The sequence below is a fragment of the Cygnus olor genome, chromosome 27 (assembly GCF_009769625.2).
Source record: "Cygnus olor isolate bCygOlo1 chromosome 27, bCygOlo1.pri.v2, whole genome shotgun sequence".
NCBI classification, from domain to species: domain Eukaryota; kingdom Metazoa; phylum Chordata; class Aves; order Anseriformes; family Anatidae; genus Cygnus; species Cygnus olor.
In genome coordinates this window covers 2,548,625-2,575,958 of record NC_049195.1, presented here as the reverse complement: position 1 = coordinate 2,575,958, position 27,334 = coordinate 2,548,625, and the positions used below count along the sequence as shown (strand labels likewise).

General features: G+C 48.2%; 1 protein-coding gene across 2 annotated transcripts in view; it reads left to right on the top strand.

Annotated features, from left to right (window-relative positions):
* Positions 1–27,334, top strand: part of DPYSL2 (dihydropyrimidinase like 2) — a 53,713-nt gene that overhangs the window by 20,901 nt on the left and 5,478 nt on the right. For both annotated transcript variants that reach the window (XM_040538500.1, XM_040538501.1), the window contains exons 4-11: positions 11,505–11,669; positions 12,789–12,850; positions 13,981–14,061; positions 14,951–15,019; positions 19,565–19,685; positions 23,144–23,300; positions 23,464–23,605; positions 24,308–24,478. In XM_040538500.1, the coding sequence (XP_040394434.1) occupies positions 11,505–11,669; positions 12,789–12,850; positions 13,981–14,061; positions 14,951–15,019; positions 19,565–19,685; positions 23,144–23,300; positions 23,464–23,605; positions 24,308–24,478 (968 nt within the window). The remainder of the gene's footprint in view (positions 1–11,504; positions 11,670–12,788; positions 12,851–13,980; positions 14,062–14,950; positions 15,020–19,564; positions 19,686–23,143; positions 23,301–23,463; positions 23,606–24,307; positions 24,479–27,334) is intronic.

Here is a 27,334-nt window from a genome sequence, read left to right as displayed (position 1 = left end):
GCGCAGGAGGCCTGCGGTGTGGCAGTGGCGTTGACCCTGGCTGTCACATCTTCAGCCAAAGGGCTGCCTGGGCTGTATTCCCTTCCTAGAGCTGAACGGTGAAATCAGCAGTCTTGGGCCTGGGAAATGGTCCTGGGGAACCACTGCCATTCAGCACAGCTTGCCTGTAAGTAGATTTCCACTATTTTCCCATCCTCTGCCTTCCCCAGAGCTACCCTGGCCCTCACGTCTCCCAGTCTTCTGCCTCTGATTTTTAACGGGATGGGAGACCAGGGCCCTAGCACCACTTCTGTTTTGCCCCATTGTGCCCTGGACCCGTTCCACCCCTGTCGCAGCAAGAGGAAGGAGTGGCTGCAGGCCACCCCGCACGTGCTGGCGCCTGGATGCTCGGGTTTAGCCCCGAACAAGCGAGCGTTGAAATGGCAACGCCACTGCCAGCGCAGGCGTCTTCCTGCAGACGGAACTGACCTCGATTTTTCCATGCATCCAAAAAGAGGGATTTGGCACTCGCTCAGGAGAAGTAACCGATGGTGTCTGTTTATGCAGTAGCACTTAATCCCTCTTATTCCATATCCTGGTCAGAATCACTCGTGCTGCCTTCCCACTGCATGGAGCAGGGTTTATGTTCTTTCATTTGAAGAGCTGCTTTTAAACGCTTCCCTTCCTTTCACGTGTCCAGTGCTCTCATCCCCGAGTCCCGCGCCTTACGGATGACACGCAGGAGCGAAGACCTGACGGGAATCGCTTGACGGTGCGTTATCCGTGCTGCCAAGTTTGAGCCGGCTCCTCAGCTGGCCTAAACAGACCGCTGCTGTCTGGCCAAAATGTCTGGGAGCCGTAAGCAGGATGCTGTCAAACCGTGTGCTGCATGCACACAGGACGCAGAGGGGTTTTGCCCCCCAGATCCTGCAGGCTAGGTGAAGGCAGGAGGAACGTGAGGAGCAGGAGGCCAGTGCTTGCTCGGAGCAGCTGGGACCGCAGCCGGTTGGCTTCACGAGGAGCTGCAGCGACTTCATGGGCATCTTTCCAGGACTGGCGCCTCTGTGGGATGCGGGTCCTTTAACTTTCACCACTGCTGTCCCTTACCCGGTGCCTCAGTGGAAAAGGCAGGCGATATTTTGGGAGGTGCAGGTGTATGAGTTGGGTCCTCCGGCTGCTGCAGACTGAAAGGCAGTCTGTTAATGCTGGTAGCTAATTTTTCTTTTTAGGTAACTTCATTTGCTGTCTGAGATAGGTTTCCAGGGCATGTGTTAAATCTTGCTAGATAACCTGGCTTAATCACCTTCAAGTTGAGACAAGGTCTTGAAAGAAGCAGCAGGAAATGGTGCCTCCAGCTCTTTTCTTGGCAGGGTTTTCGCAGCCTGGATTTCTCCCTTCCTCCCAGTGTTCAGTCCCTTGGCTTTTACCTTTCTGTGAGCTTGACTCAGCAGAAATCCTTGTCAGACAGGAACTTTTAACTTTCCACGGTGGGAATTAGCTTTGCTTGTCAAGAGAAGGAAGCGAGTGTGGCCTGAAAGAAATGAGGGCTCCGGCTAAAGGTGCTGTGTCTCACTTCGGGCGGATTCAGCCGAGCGCTCTCAGTGCAGTGGAACTGGATGTCTTGGGCCAGCAGAGTCTTCTTCCATCTTTCCCTCTGCCTCTTGCCTTCAGTTCATCGATGCCACCCGTTTCTTAGAAACTGGATCTTTTTAATCTTTCTGGTGAGAAGGAGAAATGTGGAAGGAATACAAATGAGCTCCTCCTGTCTGGCATACTTTAATCATGCTTTCAGATTGCCGGTTATTACCAGCTTGGGGCCGTGCCGCCTTCTTTGCACGACCCTAACTCCCATGGCAGCCCTGTGCATCTGTGAGGAATGTGGGACGGGCACTTCAGAGTTACGGCTTCTGGTGAGACTTTTTTTTTCTTCCCTTGGCACACCCCAGTGAGTGTTGGCACTCGCTCTGTGACAATGGCTACAACATTTAATTTCTCCGTGCTAGCTGTCCATAACAGGAGGTGGTTTTGTCACCAAGGGGTTAGAAGCTTTAATTCAAGTTCGCCTAGACACGTTAGAAGTACAAAGAGGTTATTTTTACCGTGAACCTAGTGTGGAAATGCTGGGTGCCACCTAGCAGTGAGTCCCTGTCCTGGCTGGCATCAGTGCAGGTGCAGACCCTGCAGCCCGCGATGCACAGCTCTTGGTGCTGGCAGGATGTGAATAAAAGGAAAAAAACTTGCAGGAGGAGGGGATGAGGTGAGCCCTTTTGGCTTCCCGGATCCCCAAAGCAATAGGAAGAACCACCAGACTTTACCATGCAAATGTGAACGGGGAAATCTCACGGTGAATTTGCAAAGCCCATCAAACAGGGCCGTGCTTTTGGAAGTTCCCCTTCCTGGCCACTTCTGGGGCAGATTTTCACCAGATTGCTTTGTTCCTGGAAGCACTTACATATGTGCAGCGTGTGTATTTTTGGAAGCTGGGGGACTCGGTGGTGTTTTACATATGAATGAAATCCCTGGCACGGCCTACAGGCACCGTGAGCTGGTAAAGGAGTTCCTTGAGAATGATCCCGTATTATTACACAGCGCCGCTTTTGTGCGAAGGGGGAAAGTTCCCAAAGCACTGCACAGCAAGAGGTGGTGTAACCCTACAGAGCTTCAAAATCATAGAAGTGCGTGGCAGCTGGGGATTCTTCCCAGCTCAGCACACAGGAACCGATTTGTCTCTTCCCAACAGAGTTTTATTTCTTTCAGATCTGATTTTTCAGGGTTGGTACCAGTGTCCAAAGAGACGAGGTCAGCTTATGATGGGGTACGTACTGCTTTTCAGACTGATGTACAGAGACTCTTTATCCTCCACGAACTAGAATAGTTTTATGAAGCCACTGTAGCACAGCTGTAGCTGGAGAAAACCCCAGATGTGTGCGATGTTCTTACGCGAAGCAGAGTTTGGTCGTGGTACCAGGACCAGCACTTGCTCCTGCTGCTTGGTGAAACAGTTGGACCCTTTGCAATGCAAACGCCCCGTGAAAGGGGAACATGGCAGCTGTATGGAAACGAGTCACACCGAGCCGCCCCGCAGCATGGATCCAGGGGCAGCTCAGGCTCTAGATCAGTGCGGCTTTCCTGTTCGTGGCAGGAAATGAAGTTGAGGTGTTGGGTGTAAGAGTTGCCTGCAAAGGCTTGGTGGGGCTGTTTCAGACCCGAGGGAAGGAAATGTATTTATTGGGGCTGTGTCCCAAATTCCTCTGTTTAGGGCTGATCTCACCAGTGCCTCCTACAGGTTATTACTGCAGCAGTCTCCGCAGCAGTTTCACAGGCACTGGTAACCTTACGGAGTCGGCGGAAAACAAGCAGATGGCCAGACCAGGGGTGTTTGGAAAACGGGCGAGTGCAGTGTGACCGTGCTGCTCGATCTCTGGCCTACGAGAGGTTTGTTAGAGAAGGTGCTCAGTTGTACCTCTGCACAGGGACATCTGGGCCTCGATCAGACCTTCCTTTCTTGTCTGTAATAGTTTGACAGCCATCAAAGTGAGCGGTTTAACTGAGAGCAGATTTCTAGATTCTTACCAGAAGTGGAAGTGGTGGGATGGAGATTGATGAAAACCTCTTTCTCAAAGCGTGATGTCACTTTGTTGGAGCCAGGGGCAGGGGAAGGCTCTGGTCCTTGTCCAGCAAGGGGAGATGTTTATATGGCAAATGCACAGGGGGAGAGGACAGGTTCACCAAGCAAAACACCTTTTTTTTTCCCCAAGATTTCTCGCATAAGCTGTTTAAAAAAAGAAAAAGTAGAGAATCAGAACTCTTTGCATGTTGTTTTATTTATTTATTTTTGAGAAAAATAAAAATCTCTGTGGTCCTGAACACATGAAACTCTTTCAAAACCATCACAAATTTCCATTGCAAAAGTTCTGGTTCTGCAGTTGTGTTCCTCTTCGTCTCCAGTGCCCCCCTGAGACAACCACGGGCAGCAAAATGCAGCTGAGAGGCCAAAGTCTGGTCTTAGTGACAGTGATGCAAAGCCAGAATTGTTCCAGCTCCCCAGCTGGTGGAAAAAGCCTGGCGGGCAGGGTAGCTCCACTGACCTGAGAGGGACAGAACTGGCGTACGGCGCCTGATCTTTTGTCCTCTTGTTTCTGATTAGACTTTTGCCCCTTGGATGCTGCTGCAGTTGTGTTTTGCCTTGAAACCCATGGCTACAGGCAGCAGTTCGCTCAGTCCCATCCCGTAAAGCTTCATGGGCCAATTTCTGTGGAAGTCTTTGAAGTCCTGCACATCTTTTTCATGGGCTTAAGTGTACAGTATGCCTAAAAGAAAGAGCAAGGCTTGTAATCACTTTAGTATCCCTTTGGAACTTGGCTCCTCTCCTCCTTTACCATGGTGACCCCCCGAGATACAAACCTAGCCTGGATGTACAAGAAACCTGCGCTGGAAAGAAACGGAGCCTTTTTTTGATCTGATCTAAATATGTGGTCATTCCAACTGCTGAAGTGGGTTATTAATTATTGTTTGGACATGCAGCTTCCTATTCTTTAAATTTGTGTCCAAAAGCCATGAAATTATTAATCATATTTTGGATCTCATCAGACAGCTGAAAAGACGAGGGAAATATCTGCATGACATCAGTGAGGGAATAACAGAGCATTGCAGTCTGCAAATGTAATCAGTGTAGTGCAGATACATCCCATTCTTCTGAGGCTGCTCCAGGTTCTGATTTTCTCTGCATGGAGTCTAATAAACTGGATCTAAACTGACAGAAAACAACATGTGATGTCATTCAGCCTGCCTTTTCCTCTAGTACTTTGGCAGACATGTGCAAGCAAACGGTCTCCATGCAGTTGTGTTAGCATGGTGAATGTCATTCGGTGCAGAGTTCTCGCCCTTCAGGATGATCTGTTTTGTTCTTGGGGGAAAAAATGTGGGGATAAAACTCCCAGCTATGGAAAGCTGAAATCTGATTGCTGTATCCACAGGATGTTAAGAAAATTGTTTGTTTATATTCTCATTACTTTCCTGTGGTCTCGTACACCAGCTTGTCTGTGTCCAATACATGAAGCAGTAACCTTAAAAGCTGTCTTGCAGCTATCCTTCCTCGTCCCAGATCAAAAAACACACCCCAGACTGTGGTTTAGAGGGAGAATTGGCTATGAAATGAGAACACAGGAGATGTGTGCCTCTTCTAGGTCACTTGATTTGGAATTTCGGAGCTCAGAAGAAATGGCGAGGTCTCTTTCTAGCCTAAATCGATGCGGAGCCGGTGAGCTGGGAGCCGTGTTTTGATGCTTCAAGCCCCAGTCCTGTTGCGGAGAGGTTTGACTTTGGAATAGCCTTGTTACTGGCCAAGGCAGCTCTCTGTAGCTCAGTTTCTTGACCTCTAAAAGGGTCCCAATGCTATTTCACTACAGCAGAAGGGATTGCGGCATCTTACGAGCTGCGAGTTCGAAGTCTTTGGCTGAAGCGAGGTCTCTGATTATGGGATAATCTTCTGCGAAGCTTCCTTGGGTCAGGCAAGGGCCTGACTTGCAGTTCACGTGTGTGGGTTTTGTTCCACTCACTTTCGTAGCATTTCTCCCGGTCCAGACCAGTGCCAGCAGAACGCCGCTGCAGCCACAGACTAGCAGCAGCTCCCGACTTCTGAGCACGGAGCCGTGCAATCACCAGGGCTGAATTTAATTACAACCTCTCAATAAAATGGCTCGTGACAGAATGTACAACTCAATAAATGCACCAGATTTCATCGCATGCAGTGGCTGTGAAGATTAAGTAGTATTAAAAAGGCAGATGTGTTTATAGTGATCAAGCTGCTATTTAAAGTTTGGGGTCGGGGAAATCTGCCTGCTAACAGAGAAACTTAAATGTCAAGGATTTGCACCTTATAAACTCCTCTTAAACAATAGGCACATTTAATGCTAGTAGGAGCCTGAAATAATGTGTAAAACTGCAGTTTATAATAGTGACTGGAGCCCTGCATATATGGCTTTATTACGTACACAGGTTTTTGGGCCAGTTGGCCCTAATTCCTTTTCATATTGTCCGTATCACATAGTTTTTCTCTTTCCTGGTAGTAGCGTTCATTAGCTGAAGATGGAGGAAAAACTTAATGCATGCTTTAGATGACACGTAATTAAACCAGTTGAAAAAAAAACCTCTTTACAGGGGAGAGCTGGAAGCAAGGACTATTAATAGAAACTCCAGGAAGAGGCTGTTAGCAAGCCAAGGCCTGCTCAAATGAGGCAGGATGGAAAAAGGAAAAAAAACTGAACATGCCACAATACCAGGAAGCTATAAAACCCATTAATCCCCACCCATGAGGACAGCCGTCCAAAAAATAAAGGTTTGTTTGCAGCGCGAGGCTACGAGCTGAATTCAGCTGTCCCACCGAGCTCTGGAAAAGCAGTAATTTCTCCTGAGCGCAGCGAGGGGTCAAAAATATCAGGGCAGGGCTCTTAAACTGCATTTTGGAGAGCTTCTAAGTGCCAGAGAGATCTCGTAGGGGATGTTTTATGGCTTCAGTCTCAAAGCATCCTGTAGGCTGTTGGTTAAATCCTGCAGGTCTGCGTGTGATCCCTGGTGCCCGTGCAGCATGGCTGCCTCCTTTCTCAAACCGGGCAGGAGCTGCAGGCATCCCCCTGCTTTGGAGAAGCTCTTAAGGACCAAAAAGCCACAGCGTGTCGGAGTTTGGAGGAGGAAGCCAAGAAATGATGCAACGTTTTACAAAGCCACTGCGCAAAGCTGAGATCGGCACCATTGTAAGCGTGCTGTGCTGCTAGCTGGTGGCCTGATACGGCTTCAGGGTCAGCAAGAGGATGCAGCAGCTGAATTAAGAGCAAAGGTATTTTTAAAGGCAGCCCTTAATACCTGCACTGACCAGTGGTATCAGTAGCAAATGCTCATGCCTTATGAAAGTGATGCTGTCACTTCTACCCGACTTAGGTTTTCAAGCGTATGTTAAACCAGCACTGCTCTGTTTTCCCCTCCGCTGGGGAAGTTCCCTTTAAATCAATTCCTCCAAGTTTCTGCCTTCCCCTTGCGCTTAGCACCGAGTGCCTGACCGGTGGTTCTCCCTTCCCTGCAGTATCCAGCCTTTTGGGCTCGTAGGACGTGCAGCATTTCGGCGTAGCTGAACGCCAGTCCTGGTCTGTTAAAGCCACGCAGATAAGCCAGCCGTGGTCAGTGGCGGTGTCTCACCTCGGCTTTGTCTGCTTCTAATCTGGAGCTCTTTAATCTGCCCGAGGAGCAGTGAAGGGTCGTGAGAGACAGGAAAACAGCCACGGATGACGGGTTGGTGGGAGCTGAAATATTTGGAAGTGAGTACAGATGCACCTTGTGAGCAGCGTGAAGCTGCACGTGACGATGGAAGAGCAAAAGCAGGCACAGCAGCGAGGTGCTGAAGTCTTGCTGCTGGTGGCTGGAACAATCCTGGCACATGGGCACCCAGGTGCTCAAATCCCACTGCTCTCCACAGGGCGGTGAGCTCTTGGTTTGGCTGGCAAAAAGACAAACAGGCTATCCAGTAATTCGGGAATCTCATCAGCTTCTCACCAAGGGAAAAGTTAGATTTGTAAAGTGCATCCTCTTTTTTTTTTTCCATAAAGCAGTTATTTTCCTGATGGAAACTAGCTCACTACCTTCTAAGCTGTAGGCTGTTGCATTTTGGATCCTGTATCTCAGAAGGTTAAAGATAAATCTGTGAATGTTTGCTGTTCATAGCTGAGAAACCACTGTAATCCTAACCTCAGCTTTGCCTTTTAGCTTGCTGAGAGCGTATTTTAAATAAAGAGAAACATTAGGATTAAGCCTGAAATTCAGTGAGATTCAGGGAGCTGCTACAAGGACCACAGCTATTTAATTCCTCCTTTGAAGGTTTCAACATTGATGAAGTGATACTTAAATGATCTTTTCCTTTTCTGCTTTTTTCTTCCTTTTGTTTCTTTTTTTGGAGCAAGCTTTGAGCTTAAAATGAGTTGGCAACTTCCTTTTCAGACCTCAGCAGCTGACATCATTTGCACAACGATAATCAACAACAGGAAGAAAACATCTGGGCTTGGAAGCAAGACGAGATCAAGGCTGTGGTGGGCTGGAGAGCGGAGGGGTGACAACAGTCTGCCTTGCCCCGGTTTGTCTCGAGCGCGTCTCGCAGGGCTGAGGCCGCTCCATCTGCTGCAGGAGCCGAGCGTTTTGGTTTGGGAGAGGAAGGAACGCAATGCGGGGCAGTAAGCCGTGGGCTTCCCTAGGGAGGAGGCGGATCAGTGAGGTCAGGATAGCACGGCTGCTTTTCACGTGGGAAACCTCTAGGGTAATGTGCACGGCTGGGACCGCTGCGTGCTCCGGAGGCTCGCAGAAGACCTCTTGTCCACGGTCCTGTGGCAGATGATGCCCAGGGGTCATCTTGGGAGCCTCGGGCTGTGGGAACCTAGCGGATGGAGCTCTCATCAGCTGCTTTGTAGCGCTCCGAAGCACGGGGACATAAAGAAAAAGCTTTTTGTTTTACTCCGAGCTCTTGAGCTCTGCCTGAGGGCTGGAAGGAGAACTTCCTCTGAGCGGCGTGTGGGCGATTCCTACTCCTAGCACCGAGCAGAAGGAGTTACAACGCTCGGTTGTTTTAACAGCAGGCCAGGAATCAGGCTTGACTCTTGTCCTTTACAGGATCCAGCCTCATTCTTGCTTATTTGGGCTGTGGCTATTACGTGTTCACTAAAATATAATAGATGAAAAGCCCACCCCTTTCATGAGCCCTAGCAGGTAGGGATGTAGGCCATGCTCTTGCGGTGTTTCTGACCCCTTCCATTCTGACAAGCGGTGGTAACACAGAGGAGGCATTACACACGTCTGGGTTACCTCTGGGCTGATATTTTGGGCTTACAGGACATGAGAAATGTGGAGGTGCTCAGCATCAGCTGCTTCTGCTGCCTTGCCTGCAGCAGCCCAGCTTCCCTCCGGCTCCGGGCACCCCTCGTTTGCTCTGCCCCGGCGCTGCTGCCCCGGCTCTCTCTGGACCAGTGAAATCCCACGTTTTTGAAGGCTGGGGGTGCACGTTCGGGCCGCCTTCTTGCTGAGTCCTCCCGCATGGATGTGATGAAGGGGTCGGTTAGTAATGTTTGCCTGGCAGAGAGCTGCCGTGTCCTGTTTGGACGGGGCTGATGGGCGATTTGGCTCTCGGGGAGCTCGAGGGAGCTGCGATGAGCTGTGTCGGCAGCACAGCTTCCATATGAGATATTCCTAATCCCCAGAGCCGGCTTTCACGCACATATGCACCACTACCTCCGTCCTTATCCTTATTATAACCAGCTGTGGGTTGACTTTGTCAGAGATCTGATAGAGCTCCCTTACCCCTCTCCCACTCCCACAAACTCCCGTTAGTCATCCTTGGGCAGCGCATGAAATGGGGGGGGTGAGAGAGCTCTGATCCCAGACACCGCAGTCATTCCTGGGGCTCCTTAACCCCTCGGTGTCTCCAGGCAGAATTCCCTAATTCTCCCTAAACGGAGATGGATTTATTACCGTGGTGTGATAGAGATTAAAGGGGATTTGGGGGCTTCTTAAATAGCGAGGAAGACAGCTCTTGTGTTAAGGCCATTCCTGAAAACCTGGGTTTTCTCCGTGTCCCTTTGGTAACACGGCGAGAATGTTATTCTTCTTGTTGTTCGTACTGTGTAAGCTAAAGATTAACTTTGGCAGGGTGACAATGGGCTGCGTCCTGGCCAAGAAACAATTCAGCCTGGAAGTCAGCGGAAGGTTCCTGACCGTTACAGCTCACGGAGGAGGAAGGGGATGATTTTTTTTGCAAACAGGACCGTTTATCGGCTGGTGGAATTCTGCTTGCTTTTCCCGAGGGTGGTGAAAACCGCATCCTTGCTCTGGTGGCAGCCACCAGGCAGATTTCAGAGCTTTCGCTCGTGGCATAGATTTCTTTAAGGAGCAGGATGCTGCTCTGAGCGGGCAGACAAAGGCCTCCTACTCCTTAACCCTTCAGCCACCGCTGATTAAAGCTGCGTGGATGATACATTGCAAAGAACTGCACATCCCATCTTTCCCTTTACAGGCTAACGTGATGCTTTGAGGGGCAAACACAAGCCTTTTGGAAAAAAGCAAACATTTTAGCTGCCGTTTGCTGTGTCATGTAGCTGCCTCTGCAAAAGGCAGAGGGTAGAGCTTTGCAGGATGGACGGTTGGTTTGGGTAATCCTCTTCCCTTGGTACGGTTTCTGCACATCTCAGACACCCGAGATGCTGTTACTGACCCGGGTGGCTGAAGCCCGTGTGTATTTCAAGAGAGCAGGACTGCTTTTGCAGCAGGCTGAGAGCTCCCGGTGCAAATCCATTTCTTGTGGTGGTGCAAAACCAGTAAATCTCGGCCGACACGTCTGCGTAGGGGAGACACAAAGCTTGGAAAGTGAGTAGGGCTCGAGGACTCTGTCCCTTATCCTCGTGGAGATGTAAAGCTAACTGCTGAGCTGGTGGCAGCCCGGTACTTACCAGTGAAGTTAAAAACAAATGGCTTGAATTTCTCTGTCAAAAATTGAAGCCTTTTTTTTTTTTTTTTTGGGGGTGATTTGATGTAAAATTTAAGCCAAGGCTCCAGGGCTCTCCTCCCTGACAGTGTCTGCCCAGTGACCCGTGAAGTCTTGCAGACGTTCCCTGCTCTCCCAGCAGACGTTCTGTGCCTCAGATGCTGGCTCGATTCTTTTATTTCACCATGGCTAGTGAAGATCTTGGAGATCCCATGCATTGAAACAATTTGAATATTGCTCAAATTATTGAGATGAACAACAAAGCTACAGGTACAAATCTCGTTACCACTTGATGTTCTGCGTCTCTAGTGCTGGTGGCGATATTCTTTAGCTGCTCATGAACCCCGTTGCTGCTAGACTGACGAGTTGGGCTAAAATGAGGATGGGACTGGAAAGATGCCAGGGGTAAGCAGGACCATCTTCTTGTCGGGCGGCGTCTGTTGGTCCTGCTCCTTGTAGTCCTCGCTGTCTTTTGTTTGGGATGTGTAGCACAAAACGACAGAGGATTGGTGGCCACTCTATATGGCCAGCAGCAACGTGTCTTGGCACTCTGGGTACCTTTTGTAGCATCTGCAGAGGCACAGGCAAAGGCACTGCTTGGATACGAGGCGCTGAGCACTGAAAGTTGCTGGTGGAGCCTCACGGGGGATCTTGCCCGTGTCATTGTTTATTTGTCACCCTGCTAGGTAGGAGGGGAGGGTGTTTATGGAGCTCTCGGCAGTGGTTTGTGTTTGCTGCCTTAGGAATTTCATTTGCTTCATTTAGAAACAATTGTAGTTTAACAAGCTGTGGATGGAACTGTGCCCTTCAGCTCCTGCTTTGTGGTCGGCTTCCTCGCTGCGATCTCAGATGTGGGGCTTTGGCATCCAGAACCAGGTCTTTCAAACTATTTTAAGGTGAAAGGGATATCTTTTTTTTTTTTGTAGCAGCTCCTGCAAAGCATGTTTTCAGCCTTAAACACCCTGGAAAGATCCCGAGCCAGCCTGACCAATGCTTCTGTTGTCTTTCCCAGTCGACCACGTGGTTCCGGAGCCAGGGACCAGTTTGCTGACTGCGTTTGACCAGTGGCGAGAATGGGCAGACAGCAAGTCCTGCTGCGACTACTCTCTGCATGTGGATATCACCGAGTGGCATAAAGGCGTCCAGGAGGAGATGGAAGCTCTGGTTAAAGATCATGGTAAGTTTGGTTAGAGAAGGCCTTTCCCCTCCTCATTTTTTAGGGTTGGCTCCCTTATTTTTCAGTGCTAGATCTTTCAGAGGTATTTTATTCTTACCTCCCAATAAAGCTGTTTTGGGCCCCGTCATTATTTTGTCCCACTCTGGCTTCTGTTAAAGTTTGGACAGTCGACTTTAGAAGGCTGTGGGGGATGCAGTGCGTTAGATGGAGGAGCATTGATTTACAGAGGTGAATCTCATGCTGCTGCCATGCAGGGAAGCCCCTTTGTCCCGTGGAGACCTGCCAGCTAGGACTTGACATGGAGGGCTCGATTTTCATCAGTGCAGGGAGGTGATAGCTTCAGACATTAAACTGCTGTAAATAGGAGAAGAATCAGGCCCAGAAAGAACAAGCCAGCGCCGGTCACTAACGGTGGAGAAGAGCTTAATAAAATGACCTCATAGGTTTTTCCCCTCTTTAATTTCCTTGACGTTTCATCCTTAGGCTAGAGTAATTTTCCATCCTGTTTGTAGCTTAAAAAAAACCCAACCAACCTTTTACATCCTAATGAGCGTTTTCCCATAAGTGCCGGGTAAGAGCTTTTACGGGTTCATGTGCTACAGAAGGCAGGAGAGGGAAAGCTGACTTGTGAGAACTCCCCGTGTCGTGGTCAGTACAAACGTGGTGCAGGAGGGAGTGGGAGATAGACAGACATGCCCCGTCTGCTTTTGTGTGCAACGCATTTTTGCTTATTTTTTTTTTAGTCAGCCTCCCACAGTGCTGAATCCACGGAATTATTCTGATTTCAGTGTTAAGTGGCAGCCTAGGGGTTTAGCTGTCCCCACGGCTGCAGTGCGAGCTGCACCGTTCCCATCGGTTGCGTTAATAAATGCCAGCTGGCTGGGGAGGTCCTGCCTTTACGCTGCAATTCGTTAGCAGTGTGTGCATCTAGCCATGTGCACATATGCATATACATTTCACAGCAGATTAAAGTAATTTATTTGTCTACCTATCATTACTGCTTGCCGGGAGGCTGATTGAGGGAATGTCTCCTTTCTGTGGGAAATGGTGTGTTCCGTAGCCTTGTGTGTGCCTGCAATTTGTATGTCAAAGATAATTCCTTTGCTCTCTTTCTACCAGGTGTGAATTCCTTTTTGGTTTACATGGCTTTCAAAGATCGCTTTCAGCTAACTGATTCTCAGGTAGGAAGGCTTAACGTTCACATCCTTCTGTCACCGAAAGCTGTGCATTAGTCACATAGAAGGGTTTACATTCAGCCTATTTGGATCTGACATTCTCTTCTGGTTTCAATCTTTGCATGTGTAACAGGACCGAAGGTTTGTAACAGTATCCAGAGCTCTGCCTCCAAGAACTCTTTTAAACAAGAAACAAAAAATCCCTGAAAGTCTTGGCGAGGGAGAGTAATGGTAAAACTCTCACTTGGAGGGAACTAAGGTTTTATTCCAGCTCCTTTAGTGTGGAAGCAATGGCAGTTTGATAAATTGCTGCTTTATGCCTTGACATAGGGCAAGCCAGAGATCTCTGGCATAAATTGTCCTTGTGTTTGTAAGCTGAAACTGAGCCTGGTCCAGAAAGAGGGGGTTCTGGCTTTAGCCTTAGAATCACTGGGACCTTAAAAAGGAATTGCCCTCCTGTTTGCTCCTCTAGTGGCTACATCTGAGCACATTTAATTGTTTAGATGGGTAGTTTATGTTTCTAAATGTGGTGGGAGGAGAGGAATGCCTGGGAGCCATTTGGAGCGGTGTGGGAGGCAGTGGTGTATGGCAGTTATCTCTAATGACTCTGGTAGGCATTTTAATGAGCGACCATTGACTGCGCAGGCATCAGTTGTGGGTTTGTCAACCTGAGCCCTCTCAAGCTGGTTGTTGGAGTGGGAAATCACAGTGCCTGTCCCAGCAGTGAGCGGGGTGGGCACAGGTTCTTCATAAAAATCAGGCACAAGGGATTTTTCCATGCTGGGCACCAGTAAATAAAGGCTTGAAACAAGTAAAACACTGTGAGCTCTTTAAAATCACTCCTGTGCAATTGCTGTTTCTTTCTCCAGTGTGTGTGCTAGAAAAAAACAAATCCTATTTTGAATAGTGCTTCTTGCTATATCAATGGTGTCTGACCATAAAGACGGGGAAATCTAGTTGTAGGGGGGGAAATGGATCAAAATGTATCCAGAAAACAACATCTTGTCTTTCTTAATGCTTCCCTTTTTCTTTTCTATTCTGCACAATTCTATATGCTAAAGGAGATCAGATATATGGGTATAGAGACCTGAATGTGCCCTAGGCGTATATTGCGATGTGTATTTTCTGTCTTCCAGATATACGAGGTCCTGAGCGTAATTCGGGATATTGGTGCGACAGCTCAAGTGCATGCTGAGAATGGTGACATCATTGCTGAGGTATGTCGTGTTTATTCTGTGGATTGTTAACTTCAAAATGCTGGGAGGCGTTTAAACACTTTTTGCAAACGGAAAATCTCCGAGACATTTAAAAGCACAGCATAGCAGTGTCAAGGATGCAAGCAGAGCAGTGCATCAAATGTCATCCTCTTCACTGTCAGTAATAATTCAGGTTTGTGTGGCAGCTCTCGGCCTGTGGTGGGTATCAGCCCTCTCTGTCTTTCTGTCTGTAACTGAAAGTCTCTGCCAGGGTGTGACTGCCACTGCGTGCAGAAAAATGTTCTGCAATAACTTAAAGCAAGGGGAGTGGGAAGGAAAATAACTTCTTACAATACCTGGGATGCTGAGTTTGGGATCCGTTAAACAGCAATGAAGGAGAAACGTTAATAATGTATTTGGATTTAATCCGATCTCCAGATCATTTTGTACATTATGCCTCAAGTGTGCACAGCTTGGTGTTGCAAAGGATTTCTTCATTGCCTGGCTGGTGAAAAGACCACCTGAGTCTTTGAGCCCAGTTGCCTGTAGTCGCATGATGATCTTTTCAGGAGATACTGTTTTTCCACATCTTAGAGATTATTTTATAGACACAAATGAGGAGTGAAAGTTGAGGGGCTATGAACCCAATGTGAAACAAATCAAAATAAAAGGCTTCCCTGACCTCCTGTGAACAAATCAGCAAGGGTTTTGTAGAGCTCTGGTTATTCTCAACAGTGGAAGTTGGACAGAACTCTGGCTTTAAGGCCCTTATGTAAAACCCCATGTGACCATCAGCGAGCGCAGATGCCTAGGATCTCACTTGTACCTCTTACAAACAGCTGTGTTTGCTGCAAGAAAAATACACGCTGCTTTAAATCTTTTCTTCTGCTCTTTTTTCTCTCTGCCTTAGGAGCAGCAAAGGATCCTGGAACTGGGAATCACAGGCCCTGAAGGGCATGTGTTGAGCAGACCTGAAGAGGTGAGAATGCCTTCACATTTACTCCCCAGTTTATATCATTCCTGCATTGCCACCAGGTTGTTCCTACTGGGATGAATTTGTTCAGAAACAGGATTTCATCCTGGCTATAAACAGCATTGCTGCATGGGGACACTTCTAGGGACTGAGTAGTAACTTACTCCATTCTAGAGACATAACCTCTACGGGTACTTCTGAGTAATTGAGGAGCCCCCTCAGCTTCTCTGCTGGAGAGAGGGACACATTCAGGAAGTAATTTTTCCGCTCCAAGATTTCATTTTCCCTCTGGAGATGGACATCTCTTTCTGCTGGTTGTTGGAGAGGGTGTATCTTTGCTTGCACATCAGATACCTAAAATAAAAAGAGATGAATTTGACTCACAGAGCCCATGAGTCCTCGAAACAGAGAGAGCTGTTGTACTTAGCACATCTTCAGTTCAGCCCTTTGATAGCTCAAACTGGACTTGTACGGTAGGGGGTGTAGAAAATGTTGTGCTAGGTCCCCTGTGTGCAGACATGGCAGCAGGAAGACCCCAGTCTGCCCGAATCCCCAATTCCTTGATTCAGCTGCTAAACTGAACGCTCTCAGATGGGGTCTCTGAAGTATTTCATTTCTGATGCTGTTGGTCTTTACAGAGCTAGACCGTAAAGTTCTTGTAGTTTCCGTCACTTGTAGTAAGTGTTTTGCATGAGTAAAGACTTCAGAATTTGAATTTATGTAGGCGGGATTCTGCTACTTTATTTCCTAGATTTCATTTCTTGGGTTTCTCTCTTAGTCCTTATCTTATCAAGGTTTCCTCTGAATCAGTGGAAGATTTTTTGTATATGTCCAAATCCTGACATTCTGTTTTAGGTGCTTGTGTACCTTCTATTGTATTTGGTCATTTGATGAACATTTACAGTTGGTGAATTTTGAACACCAAAGGACTACATGATTTGCTGAAGGCACAGAAAATATGTACCAGAGAGGGGAGCTAATTCTCAGCTCCTAGGCTGTTACTTCAGTATACCTAATCTCCATCCTTTCCATTGATTTCTCTAGGGTCAAGTGCCCCTATCCCATTTATCTTACTCCTGAGCCCTTAAAAAGAACCCTGTGAGTAAGAACAAGCTCAAAACTTTCAGATTGGTTCCCACTGTGTTCTTTGTATCTTGTCTTTTAGTATCTTTGAGCTAGACATCTCACCATGGCACCACGAGTTTGTGAAGTCCATCCATTATGTACAAGAAATTATTTTTGTTCCTCTGAGATACTGGGGCTGTGCTGACTGCCAGATGTGGTCCTGCTGGAAGCTGAGCGTGTGAGATCATTCGCACATGCCCTTCATGCTCCCTCTCCGTTTCCTCCCCTTGATTCAGACAAGCAGCATCCAGAGACATTTCAGTAGGAGTATAAATCATTCCGTTGCTGCAGGCAAGAAAGAAAAAAAACTGCTCGGCTTGGGCAGTATGCGCATCCTCACAGAAGTTGTGTTTGGCTGCAGGAGCTGGGAGTTTTTGCTTCCTGGAAGTTGCAAGCGAACACTCGCACTGAGCCTTGCCCCCACCTACCCCCGCGTTTTTATTGTCAGACATTTCGGCATGCAGCAGGAGAGCAGGAACAGATGCCACTTAGACACTCGGGGCTCATCTGTGGAGCACCCCTAAACTTTTGTGGACTTCAAAGAAAAGCTGCTCCTTGTCTTAAAGGGTCTGGCTGTCAAATTAGCCGAGCCTTGTCTGGCTACTTCAAAGATCGTCATTAGCGGAGCAGGAGCTTTAAAGAGCGAACTGTGCGGTTCCCTGGCTTTGTTTGTTTGTTCCATCTGTCTCCTGCGCTGGGCAGAAATGTGTTCTTTCACCATGGACGTAGCAGGGCTGCCTGAGGACACGTGGTGAGGATCAGGGGAGCCTTCTCCAGTGTCGCCGGGCAGCCTCGGTGCAGCTGAACTCAGCTGTGCTGTCTGCCCGGAGTGGAAGCACTTGGTCCAAATTCTCCTCCTTTAAAGTCATAGGAAGCAGAGCAGGAAACGATGTCATCTGGTTCCCTCCCCTCCTTTTCCCCGACGCAGGAGTAACGTTGTGTTTTTAAAAACACGCAGTTCTGTTTAAGCTGGCTGATGACAAAGGCCAGATTCTGAGGGCGGCAGCAGCTCCACAATTCCTCTTAAATTCAGGAGGAGTCGATGTTTCTTGCTGTTCCTCTGGAGTGTTGTTAAATACTAAATTGGCTTTTCACACTGCCCCTTATGGCGTGTAAAGCCCATCCTAAAGACTTCATGGTGGTTGTCATCTTACTAAAGATCCACTTAATTCAGACCTTCCCCTACAGCACAGCAGCAGGAGTTGTTCCCGCTGCCTCTGCAGAGCTCTGGGTCAGGGCCGTGTTGAACAGAACCAAAATGTTGATTAAATCAAAACTCCGACTGAATTCAGCAAGATGCGTGTCCAAGTGAAGCGTGCAGTGTCTGGCCACGTGTGTTTGTGTCTCACTCGGAGCGTGCACGCCTTCTGAACTTCTGGGTTGAGCAAAAAGCCTGAATTAAGGCTTACGTTTCACTGCCAACTCACCTCACCTCAGTAACCTGGGTTTAGCCAAGGTGACAGCATTCAGCGCTTGGTTCCAGCCAGCAAAGGAAACCCGTCTTACACCACCAGCCCAAGGCAGCATCACCCATGGCTTGCCGTAAAACCCTCCCCCTCATAGCACGGATCGTTCTGTGATGACTTTTCAGCGTGATCCGTCATTTTTTTGTTTTTATTTTAGCCACAAAAACGCTGAAAGCCCGAGCAGTCCAAGTGCTCCAGGAAACTTGTTTTTTTTCCAAGAGAACTGCTGTGCTAGGGCTTCTGATGCATGCTGGTAATTGCAAACATTCCCCTTTGGACTCGTCGTTGGGTTATTGTTATGTGCCTGTCACCATAGCATCTGGGCACAAGGCATGAATTCAGCAGCCTTCTTCTGCACTGAAAATATTCTTTTCCTGCTTTAGCAGTTGCTTAAAGGCATTTTGGTCAAAAGCTTGGAGATGCAGACTGTTCTATCCCTGCTTTGGAGGTGAGGAAGCTAAGGCACGATGTGGAAATGGACAGAGCTGCGTGTGTGCCTGCTTTACACGGGCAGCTGGCAAACTGATGCCATTGCCTGGAAACATTTCCCCATCTGACTTCTCTCCTCGCCTCTCAGGAGGGACAATTCGGCTTTTCTTGGCTCTTCCCTTCAGCCTCCCTCTTTCCTGCAAGTGCTGCTGACTGTGGCTTGCTGCAGTCAAACCTCATGGAGTAACTCCCTTCCTTGCAGCCTTTTCCACTTGGGTGGGGCCGCTGGGCCAGAAAATGTCCCCATCTCAGGCCAGAAAATGTCCCCATCTAGTCAGTGGCACATCCCCTCTGCCTGGGGAGGGTTAGTCACAAGCCCCGGGGTGGTGACAGGCTAGGGTTTTAACAGGCTAGGGTTTTTTTTAGGGTGCTTGAAACCAACCTGCTGGGCTTGGGGGCTTTTTTTCTTCTAAAAACTCCCAGTCATTGTGTTGTTTTCCTTTCCTCTGCTGCCAGCAGAGCAGTACCAGGTGGGAGCAGAGCTGTTCTGGGCACTTGGGCATCCGTGTGTCAAGTACGGTGTCCTAAGGTGACAGGTCCTTAATTTCAGGTATTCCTGCAGCAGACTGAGCTAGGAGCCAGCAGTCAGCGCGTCCTGATCCTGGGACTGGTGCTGGTTTGCTGCTCTTGGCCTGAGATAAGTCACTGCAGAGCAGATTTCAGAAGTGCTGAGACTGTGCCAGGCCTGTGGGAGGTGCTGGTAACCTCTTGCTTTTGGAAATCAGGTGGCTGGTGGCTTGGAGTTTCAGTTGCCTTTGTTCTCTCGGAAGATGTCTATGGTACTGCAGTTCTTCATAGCGGTAGGCACGATGAGCATTACTCCCTTGTTAAATTCATCAGCTGGACTGCTTTGATTAGAAGATGTGATCTGTGAAAGTCCTGATCATACTCATTCGAAGACTAGATAGAAAGCGGTGTCTCAGTCTTGCTGGGGCTCTCTCTCTACACGTGCAAGAAAAAATAGTTGATTTATGGGGTGGCTCACACTCTGTCAGATCCCAAGCCAGATACTGTGGTGGAGGGTACAATTTAGAAGGCTTGTTTGCAAACGTGGCTTACCAGAATATGTGGCTACAGCATCTCTCTTCTGTGCGGGCTGGAACATGAATAGTTCTGCTGAGTTAACATTTAGTTGTTTATTTTTGCCTAGGTTAAAGAAGGGGCTTAATCATACTGACCCCGAGCACCTGGAGCGTTATTTTAGGACTTAGGCTGCTTGCAGAGAATCTCTGAAGCAGCCTGGGAGAAAAGTTAGTAGAGAGACGAGACTGTAGCTCGGTGCCATTTTAATTATCCTAATTACACTGTACGTTTTTCCAGCTCAGATTTGGAGAGGTGGAAACTCTCCTCTCACCTAGCACGCCCTTTTTTTCCCATGGAAGCGGAAGGTGTGACCCTGTGGAGGAGGATGGGGGAATTAGGGGAGTTAGGAGTACGCTAACACTAACTTGCTGCTGACTTTGTTTCGCAGGTGGAGGCAGAAGCTGTGAACCGGGCAATAACCATCGCCAACCAAACCAACTGCCCCCTTTACATCACCAAGGTGATGAGCAAAAGTGCCGCTGATGTCATTGCTCAGGCCAGGAAAAAGGGTAAGCTAATTCCCTGGGATGGAAGCACCCTACTAGCTCATGCTGTTCAACTCCTTGCCAACATAAGCTTCATCCCTCCAGGAGAGGTTTCTTTTTCCAGTGTTATGTCCAGGCTCTTTTTCAAAAGGTCCCAAACAAGTGCTTCTGTCTCATGTCCCCCAGACAGTGGCTGTATCAGTGCCAGGAGCTGTTCCTTTTGTTCAGCCTGGAGACTCTCTTCACACCCATGCTACTACATCGAGCTGTGTGCCTTCGTGTTATCACAGAGCAATTCCCTGCTGTCTCCACTTAACAAATCTCCATGGAGACTGCAAGCAGTGTCCTCTGTCCAGCTGCTGTGGTCTTCCTTTGGTGCTTTCTGCTGAACTGCTCCTGGGGTCAGAAGTGATTCTTAGAGTCCTGACTGAGGTCTTGGACTCGCGAGCCCTGCTGGAGTTAGTTGGAGGAGCTGAAGTGGTTACTGGTTCCAGCTGTCCACCGTGCTCCTTGCTTGTGAAATGGATACTGTGCTGTAACTCAGCCTGGCATCCAGGCAGGAATTGGGATCGGTAGTCTGGGTTTGGCTGGGAATTTTAATTGCCTCTGATAACGCTGCCTGAGGATGTTGCAAGAAGCAAGGCTCAGACCTGCCTTGGATGCTGCTGCCTCGTGTCTCCTCTCTCTTAGTGAGGTCTGAAGGAGCTGCATGACTAAATGATGCAGTAACTTCTCCCAGGTCCTGACTGTGCTGTCTTGCCCCCAAGAAACGAGGGTTACAAAGCACAGAGCGCGCCTGTCTCCCTACTTCTGTGACTAAACCCTTCATTTCTATTTAAAGTGCTCTGGGTGGGTGAGTAAGCAGGAGGGATCATTTCCCCCCTCCTTTCCACAGAAGGGTTGTATTTAATTTGGTGCAGTCTAAATAAGCCTGAATAGATACACAAATGACATCACTTTCCATCTGAGCGTTTGGTGCTAGAAGAGCTGATTTCCTACTGCAGCAAACAGATTTGTGTTTGTGTATTAGCTCAGAAGTGTTTTGATCCCATAATTCCTGTTAAGTGAGTTCAGAGCTGGTAAGGGAAACCAATCTCCAAGGCATCTCTTTCTGTTCATGGTGTGGAAGCAGCTCAAGCTGTTTGGGATAAACTGTCCTCTGCTAGCTCCATTAGTGGAGATCATGCTGAAACGAGAAGATGTGTTGACACGGCAAAGTGACTGCATGGTGCACTGCCCCAGAAAACAACTTGATGTGTCGGTGCAACTTAATCCCATAAGCCAGGGAAGCATCCTGTCGTTTTTCTAGATAAAGGACTGGAGACACATGCACCACAGAGATGCAGCATCGACAACAACACCTTTCTGTGCTCGCTGTCCTGAGACCACTAGCTGGAGAGTAGTCATAGGGGTTGGGGTAAGGGACCACACACTTTCATCACAAAACCCATAAAACACAACCTGACGTGGCTGGGGCTTGGCCTGTCTGAGAGGTGCTGGGATGGTCCCAGATGACTGACCCACAGAGCTCACTTTGCTTAGCTTCCTGAGTGAAGTAGTATGTGCAGTTTTCTTCCAGATTGCATTTTCTCCTTATAAGGAGAATTTGGGGTATAAATGGCACACCATTCTCTGCTCCTTTATTTAAGTAATTCAATTTAAATGCTGTGCATTACCCAACTGGGTAGCCCAGGAGGGCCACACACACTATCCTTGCCCTCCCAAGCAACAGAGGAAACAGAGCTGAAGACTATCCAAAGCAAAAACAAAACCGAATTGATTTGCTAAATGGAAAAGAGCGACTGTTATTTAAAGCCAGATGTTCCCAGTGGCATTTGTATGGAGGAGATTCCCTGCAGGCCCTGTCATTGGCAGATCTGGGAGCTCAAAACATTGCTCCCTGCAGAACAATCCTCCCAATGTATTGGCCCACAACAGGCCTCCCATTAATAGCCAGCGTGTGTTTTGCCTTGTTCTGATTTCATAACCCTATTTGTGGCAAGTGATGTCACACGGCCTCTTCCTCTGCTGGTGGATCCCCTCCGATAAAGCTGCTCCAACATCTCCTGCTTCGGTGTGGTCCTGGAAGCAGTGTGCAGCCCGTTACTGGAGCCAGTTCTGCCTCACCAAACACACTCTTGCCCAGCTTGCTTGAGAGCCTGTAGACATAGCAGTAGTTTGAACATCGTGGTGAAAGGTCGTGTTTCTGTACTCTGCATGGCGAGGTAAGGCCCTGCTGAGTGGCTCTTGCGTTGCCTTTGCCAGTATTTTGCTTTTGAAGCATTTAGCATTAATATTTTAACTACCCACACTTTTTGCAGGCAGTTACGCATACACGGAGTGGCTGGGCTCAGAAGCCAGCTGGACAGGCACTTAGCGGAGATTTGGGGAGCGTTTCATTTGGTGAGCAGATCGGGGCTGCCAGCCTGCACCGCTTTTGAAGTTGCAGCATCTTGCAGCTGCTTGGTGTGCAGATGTCGCTGGTGCATTCCAGCATGCAAAGCATCGTGGCCTTAAGGATCGGCTCTTCCTTCATGTGGTTCCAAAAATGCTAATAAAGAGGAAGGATGCACTGGTGGTTAGTGGACTGGACAGCGAGTCAGAAGATCTGAGTTCATTTCCTAGTCCTGCCACAGATTTACCATGAACCCTTGGGGAAATCACTCAGCTTCCCTGAGCTGCATTTGCGAACCAGAAACGCTGCTGTTTCCTCTCAGTGGTGTGCTCTCTGCAGGCAGTAAACTTTCCATGTAGGACTTGTATCTGGTCTGTGCACAGAGCCTGCTCCAAAACCACCCAGCCTTGTTAGATCCTTCATGGCTGTACGTTTATAAAAATACTGCAGGTGCCTTTTTTGTTCGTTCTTTTTCTTCCACATCCCTTCTGGACCAGGCTGTGTCCCCTCATACTCTTACAGTTCCCCTCAGGCTCTTTCATGAGGTTCCTAGCCTGGAATCCAATACAGTGAATCTTTACAGTAACCCTTTCAAGCACAATTAATCAGCTCTGACCTCAGCGGTTGTGTAAAGGCAGGGTGCACATTTTGCTACTCCTTGCTCTTGTCCCTGACAGTATCTTTATTACTAACTCCGGTATTTAGGGGTTTGGATGCTTACGCTGAGGTACCCATTGTTGGCAAATGCACAGCGTTTCTTTAGAGATCTCAAGACAGGCATATAAAATTAAGAGCTTCCTGGTGAAAACACGCGCTTAGTAGCATAACATAGTTCCAGAGGAGCTTTGAATGGGCCAGGAGTTTAGCGATGTTCAATCATTTGGTGATGCAGGCCAGTGAATTCAATCCAACCCTGTGTCACTGTCATCATATAGTTGAGAGGAAGCACCAAGAAACCATGCAGCGTGCAGTGCTGGCATAACTTCCCCGTGAAGATGTCCTTTTCAGAAGGGTGCTTCGTGCCTGGAAGCCAGGCTGGACATCGCTTGGCGCTCACAATGGATCTGCCTGTGTTGCCCTCCTGTAGGCACTGTGGTGTACGGGGAGCCCATCACAGCCAGCTTGGGTACTGACGGATCTCATTACTGGAGCAAGAATTGGGCCAAGGCGGCAGCTTTTGTCACTTCCCCACCACTGAGTCCTGACCCAACCACTCCTGATTTTCTCAACTCACTACTGTCCTGGTGAGTAGAGCTCTTTGTGTTCTTTCAAGATATGTTTCATCCCGAGACAAGGGGGTTATAAAAATAATAACTGTTGTTGGCAGCCAGCAGAAGGGTGTTTTATCTTTACTGGTAAACCTGTGACAATAAAATACCTTAAAAAGCTGTCATTGACTGTTTCCAGCGGAGACCTCCAAGTTACTGGCAGTGCCCACTGCACCTTCAACACTGCTCAGAAAGCTGTTGGGAAGGACAACTTTACCCTGATCCCTGAAGGGACCAACGGGACTGAAGAGAGGATGTCCATCATCTGGGATAAGGCGGTGGTATGTCCTGGGCTGATTGCGTTATGGCCGGAGAAGGAGCTCTTGCAAGCCCTGAAACTTCTTTAGCTTAAGCCACTGTTCCACCTACGATTCTGCAGACTTGAAAATCCAGCCTATAAAGCATCTAGGCATATAGCAAACGTTCACTTAAATAGTGAACAGTTGTACCTCTCTGCCAGTAGCAGAATGGTAATTGAGTTGAGAGTGCTGTGTGCCAGGTCTGGATCTCCCCTTTTTTTTGTGTGTGTGTCTGTGTGTGTGTGTGTATGTCTGATTTCTGACCTAAATTACCAGTCTGGCGAGGAGGAGTTGAAAATCTGTTTGTGTATGTTTTGTTATCTCTTTTTGCACCTGTAAAGTATTGCTGATAAACAGATCAAGCAGGAGTTGTCACTCTCTCGAGTTAAAGTGGTGTGGCCAAGTGGACAGAGTAATGAAAGGGGGTTTTGGTTCTGGTCCCTGCTGCACCGCAGCTGGGTGGGTGAGTGAGAGAAGTTCCTTCCTCCTTCTCTGCAAGCAGACATTCAGAGCTGAAGGAGCTGCCGCAGTGTGTCGTTACCTCCTTGCAAAAGCTCGGTCCCTTTACTTGAGCTTTTTGCCCCCACAGAGCTCATTGGGAATCTGCTTTTGATGGTCCTGCTATTGGCTTTTCGGAGCGGTCCCCATCTGGCTAATGCAGTGCCTCCTTTTGTCTTTCCCCAGGTGACTGGCAAGATGGATGAGAACCAGTTTGTTGCTGTGACCAGCACAAATGCAGCTAAGATCTTCAACCTGTACCCGCGGAAGGGCCGTATCGCAGTGGGCTCTGACGCTGATTTGGTTATCTGGGATCCTGACAGTGTCAAGACAATCTCTGCCAAGACTCATAACATAGTAAGGATGTTTTTTATGATATGAGCTCTGCTGCTCATTTCCTCCTGTCTTCCTTTAGACTATGCTGACAAGAACCAGAGCTCGTGACAACTGAGGGGTTTTTTTTTCCCCATGCCCCAAGCTCTGTTTAGTCTTACACCCAGCACAGCTCAGTTATGTGAGCAGACGGAGAGGTGATTGAGTCCACAGTTGCAATCACATGAACACCCAGACATTTCCCTTGGAGCAAAGACATTGTTGGCTCTTTCTGAGTGTTAGACGTGCGGATCTGAGCACAGAGAGCTCTTCAAATCTCTTAAAATGCCAAGAGGCCTCCTATCACGACGTGTCATTTATGACCTTTTGGCTCACTAGCAGCGGGAATGGGACTGCGCCTTTTCTCATTGCAGTTAGTGAAGCGTGCCAGCTCCTGGACACCTTAGCTGGAGATTTGATCCAGGTCAGTGAGTCTGAGTAGATTTACACCATGTACTGATCCGGCCCTGATTGCTCCAGGCCTCTGGCAATGTTCAGGCTTTGCTGCAGATGTCCTGCCCCCTGGCAGTGGTGAGGAGCAGGATTAGTTGGGTGATGGAGGCCCAGAAGTTGGCAAGTACCCACGAGGAGGAGGGAAGTGGAGAAATACCTACTGCAGGCGCTGTTAGCTGAGTGAATCCACAGGGGTACATGTGTGGAGTCAGACAGGATTTGACTGATTATCATCCCAATGTTAGCTGGCACAGGGCAGCTCCCACACTAATCAGCCCCTCTTTATTTTGTGGCTTTGTGGCGGCATCATTAGAGGCACTGTTTGCCTGTGGCCCCCAGCAGCGTCCCAGCCCTTACACCTGGCTCCTCCAGAAAAAGGCCTTCCCACCCTGTGCGAAATGGCAGAAAGGTCCCGGCACAAAGGGGTGGTTGGAGCCTCCCTGTGCCATTCTAGCACTGTCTCAGAGAAAGCAACCTCTGTTTGCATTTGTTGACAACTTGTTTCACTGCTGGCGATGAACCTATGGAATGTTTCCCTGGAAAAAACTCCTTGTTCTGTTTTCCATGAATGCTTTCATTCACTCTGGAGCTGAAGGAGCAAAATTTTCTTCCACACTTTGGATCCCTGGGCACATTCACAAAGGAACTTTTTTTTTTAAAGGTTTGGTTCTCTTCCCTGTGACTTTGTGTCAGAGTTGGTCACAGATGGCCTGGATTCATCCTGTCCGTGCTTAGACTTTGAGCAGAGGCATCCAGACTCAGAAGTCTGGTTGCTTTAATCACCTTAGAGGTGCTTCCAGACTCATCACCTCCAATCTGGAAAGGAATGGCTTGCTCATTAGCAGAGGGAGCTGAATTGTTTGCTGTTAGGTGCTGAATTTAGTGGCCTAAACCTGGGTTTGTGCGTACTGGAGCTGACCAGCTTGAAGAGCTGGAAGTAACTTGCTGGATTGAATGTATGACAGCCACTGCCATTTAATGGCGGTTGCTTTTAGCAAATGAATTGGACTCTTTAAAATTTCCTTACGCAAATTTCAGAGACCTTATCTATGGGGACATGCTCCGGTACAGTCAGGATTGACTGTGTGCCATCTCCAGGTTTTGCTGTAGGTCTCAGAGCTAGGCTGAAGGACGGCTGGATCCACCCTGGAGTCACTGCTCAGAAATGGGTTTAGCCTAAAGACTGCAGTTTCTCTGAGACTCCTGCAAGTTCAGACGTGGTGCCAAGACTGGGGAGGATGAAGGGCTCTCTTTCAAGTGGTTTGTTAGAACCTGAAGGGCTGTTGAACAAGCAGCAACCTTTTTCTTACAGATCCAGCTTTTCACCTCTTCACCTCTCTCATTGCATTGCCTGTTATACCTGGCATTGCATCTGTTGGGGTACTTCTGTGTCTCACACTGCACGTGAGCCTTGTATTAGAAAATAAATTGTTACAAGGGATGCCCAGAGAGTCTAGGCATCCTCCTTTGATCAAGAATAAAACAAAAGGCCCTTTGAAAGGCAGGCCGAGTGGTTGCTGCGACACAGGGCTACGTACTGATTATGTGGCATCAGATGATTGTAACATTTTTAAATGCTAGAGCAACATGCGAACATTTTCCAAGAATTCGCACCGCTGTTGCCACTGTCTGGCAAGGAAACACGAGGAGCTAGAGAGGGAGATGGTGTTGTTCTTGGAACAGCCTAATTCATAAGTTTCTAACCAAGCCTCCTCCTTTGCCACCACAACTTTTTTCTTGCTGGACCCGGTTCGCAGTCGGTTTAACCACCATTCTAGCTAATTGTAAATCTGCAGTCAAGCCTACCCATACTTATAACACACTTCAAGATCAAACTCTGTCATTAACTCAGCAAAAAAGACCTGGGTTTGTCTCAGAGCTGATCACCAGAGTACGAGTCCCCAAATAACACGGTTGGAGTGCATCTCGTTCCAGGATGTTCCTGGGTGGGACATTTACCCACCATTCCTTTAAAACTTCTCTTTTTTTCCATGGTGTGATGTTTCAAATTCTGTTAATTGAGGATGAGCAATCCCATTAGAGTAAAACAAGATTGGTCTGGTCCCTGACCCATCAGCAAAATGCTTTTTTGAAATACATTTTTTTTTAAATTACCATAATTTTTAGTATGAAACTCAGATAAAACTTTATTCGGCTCTTGAATCACATGCAGCTCAGGAAGGTTAGGTGCCTAAATCCATTTTGATGGGTACACTTCAAAGTATTTGCATTTGAAACTGGATTTTCTCTGTAAGAATCTTCACAAAGAACATTTTTCATGAGTAAATCCTCAATAACTTTAAACGCTATTGGGTTTGCTTCCATCTGTCCTCGAAACTTGGGGAATTAGCATGGCTGGTGATGGCTAGTTAAAGCATGGCAGGCTTT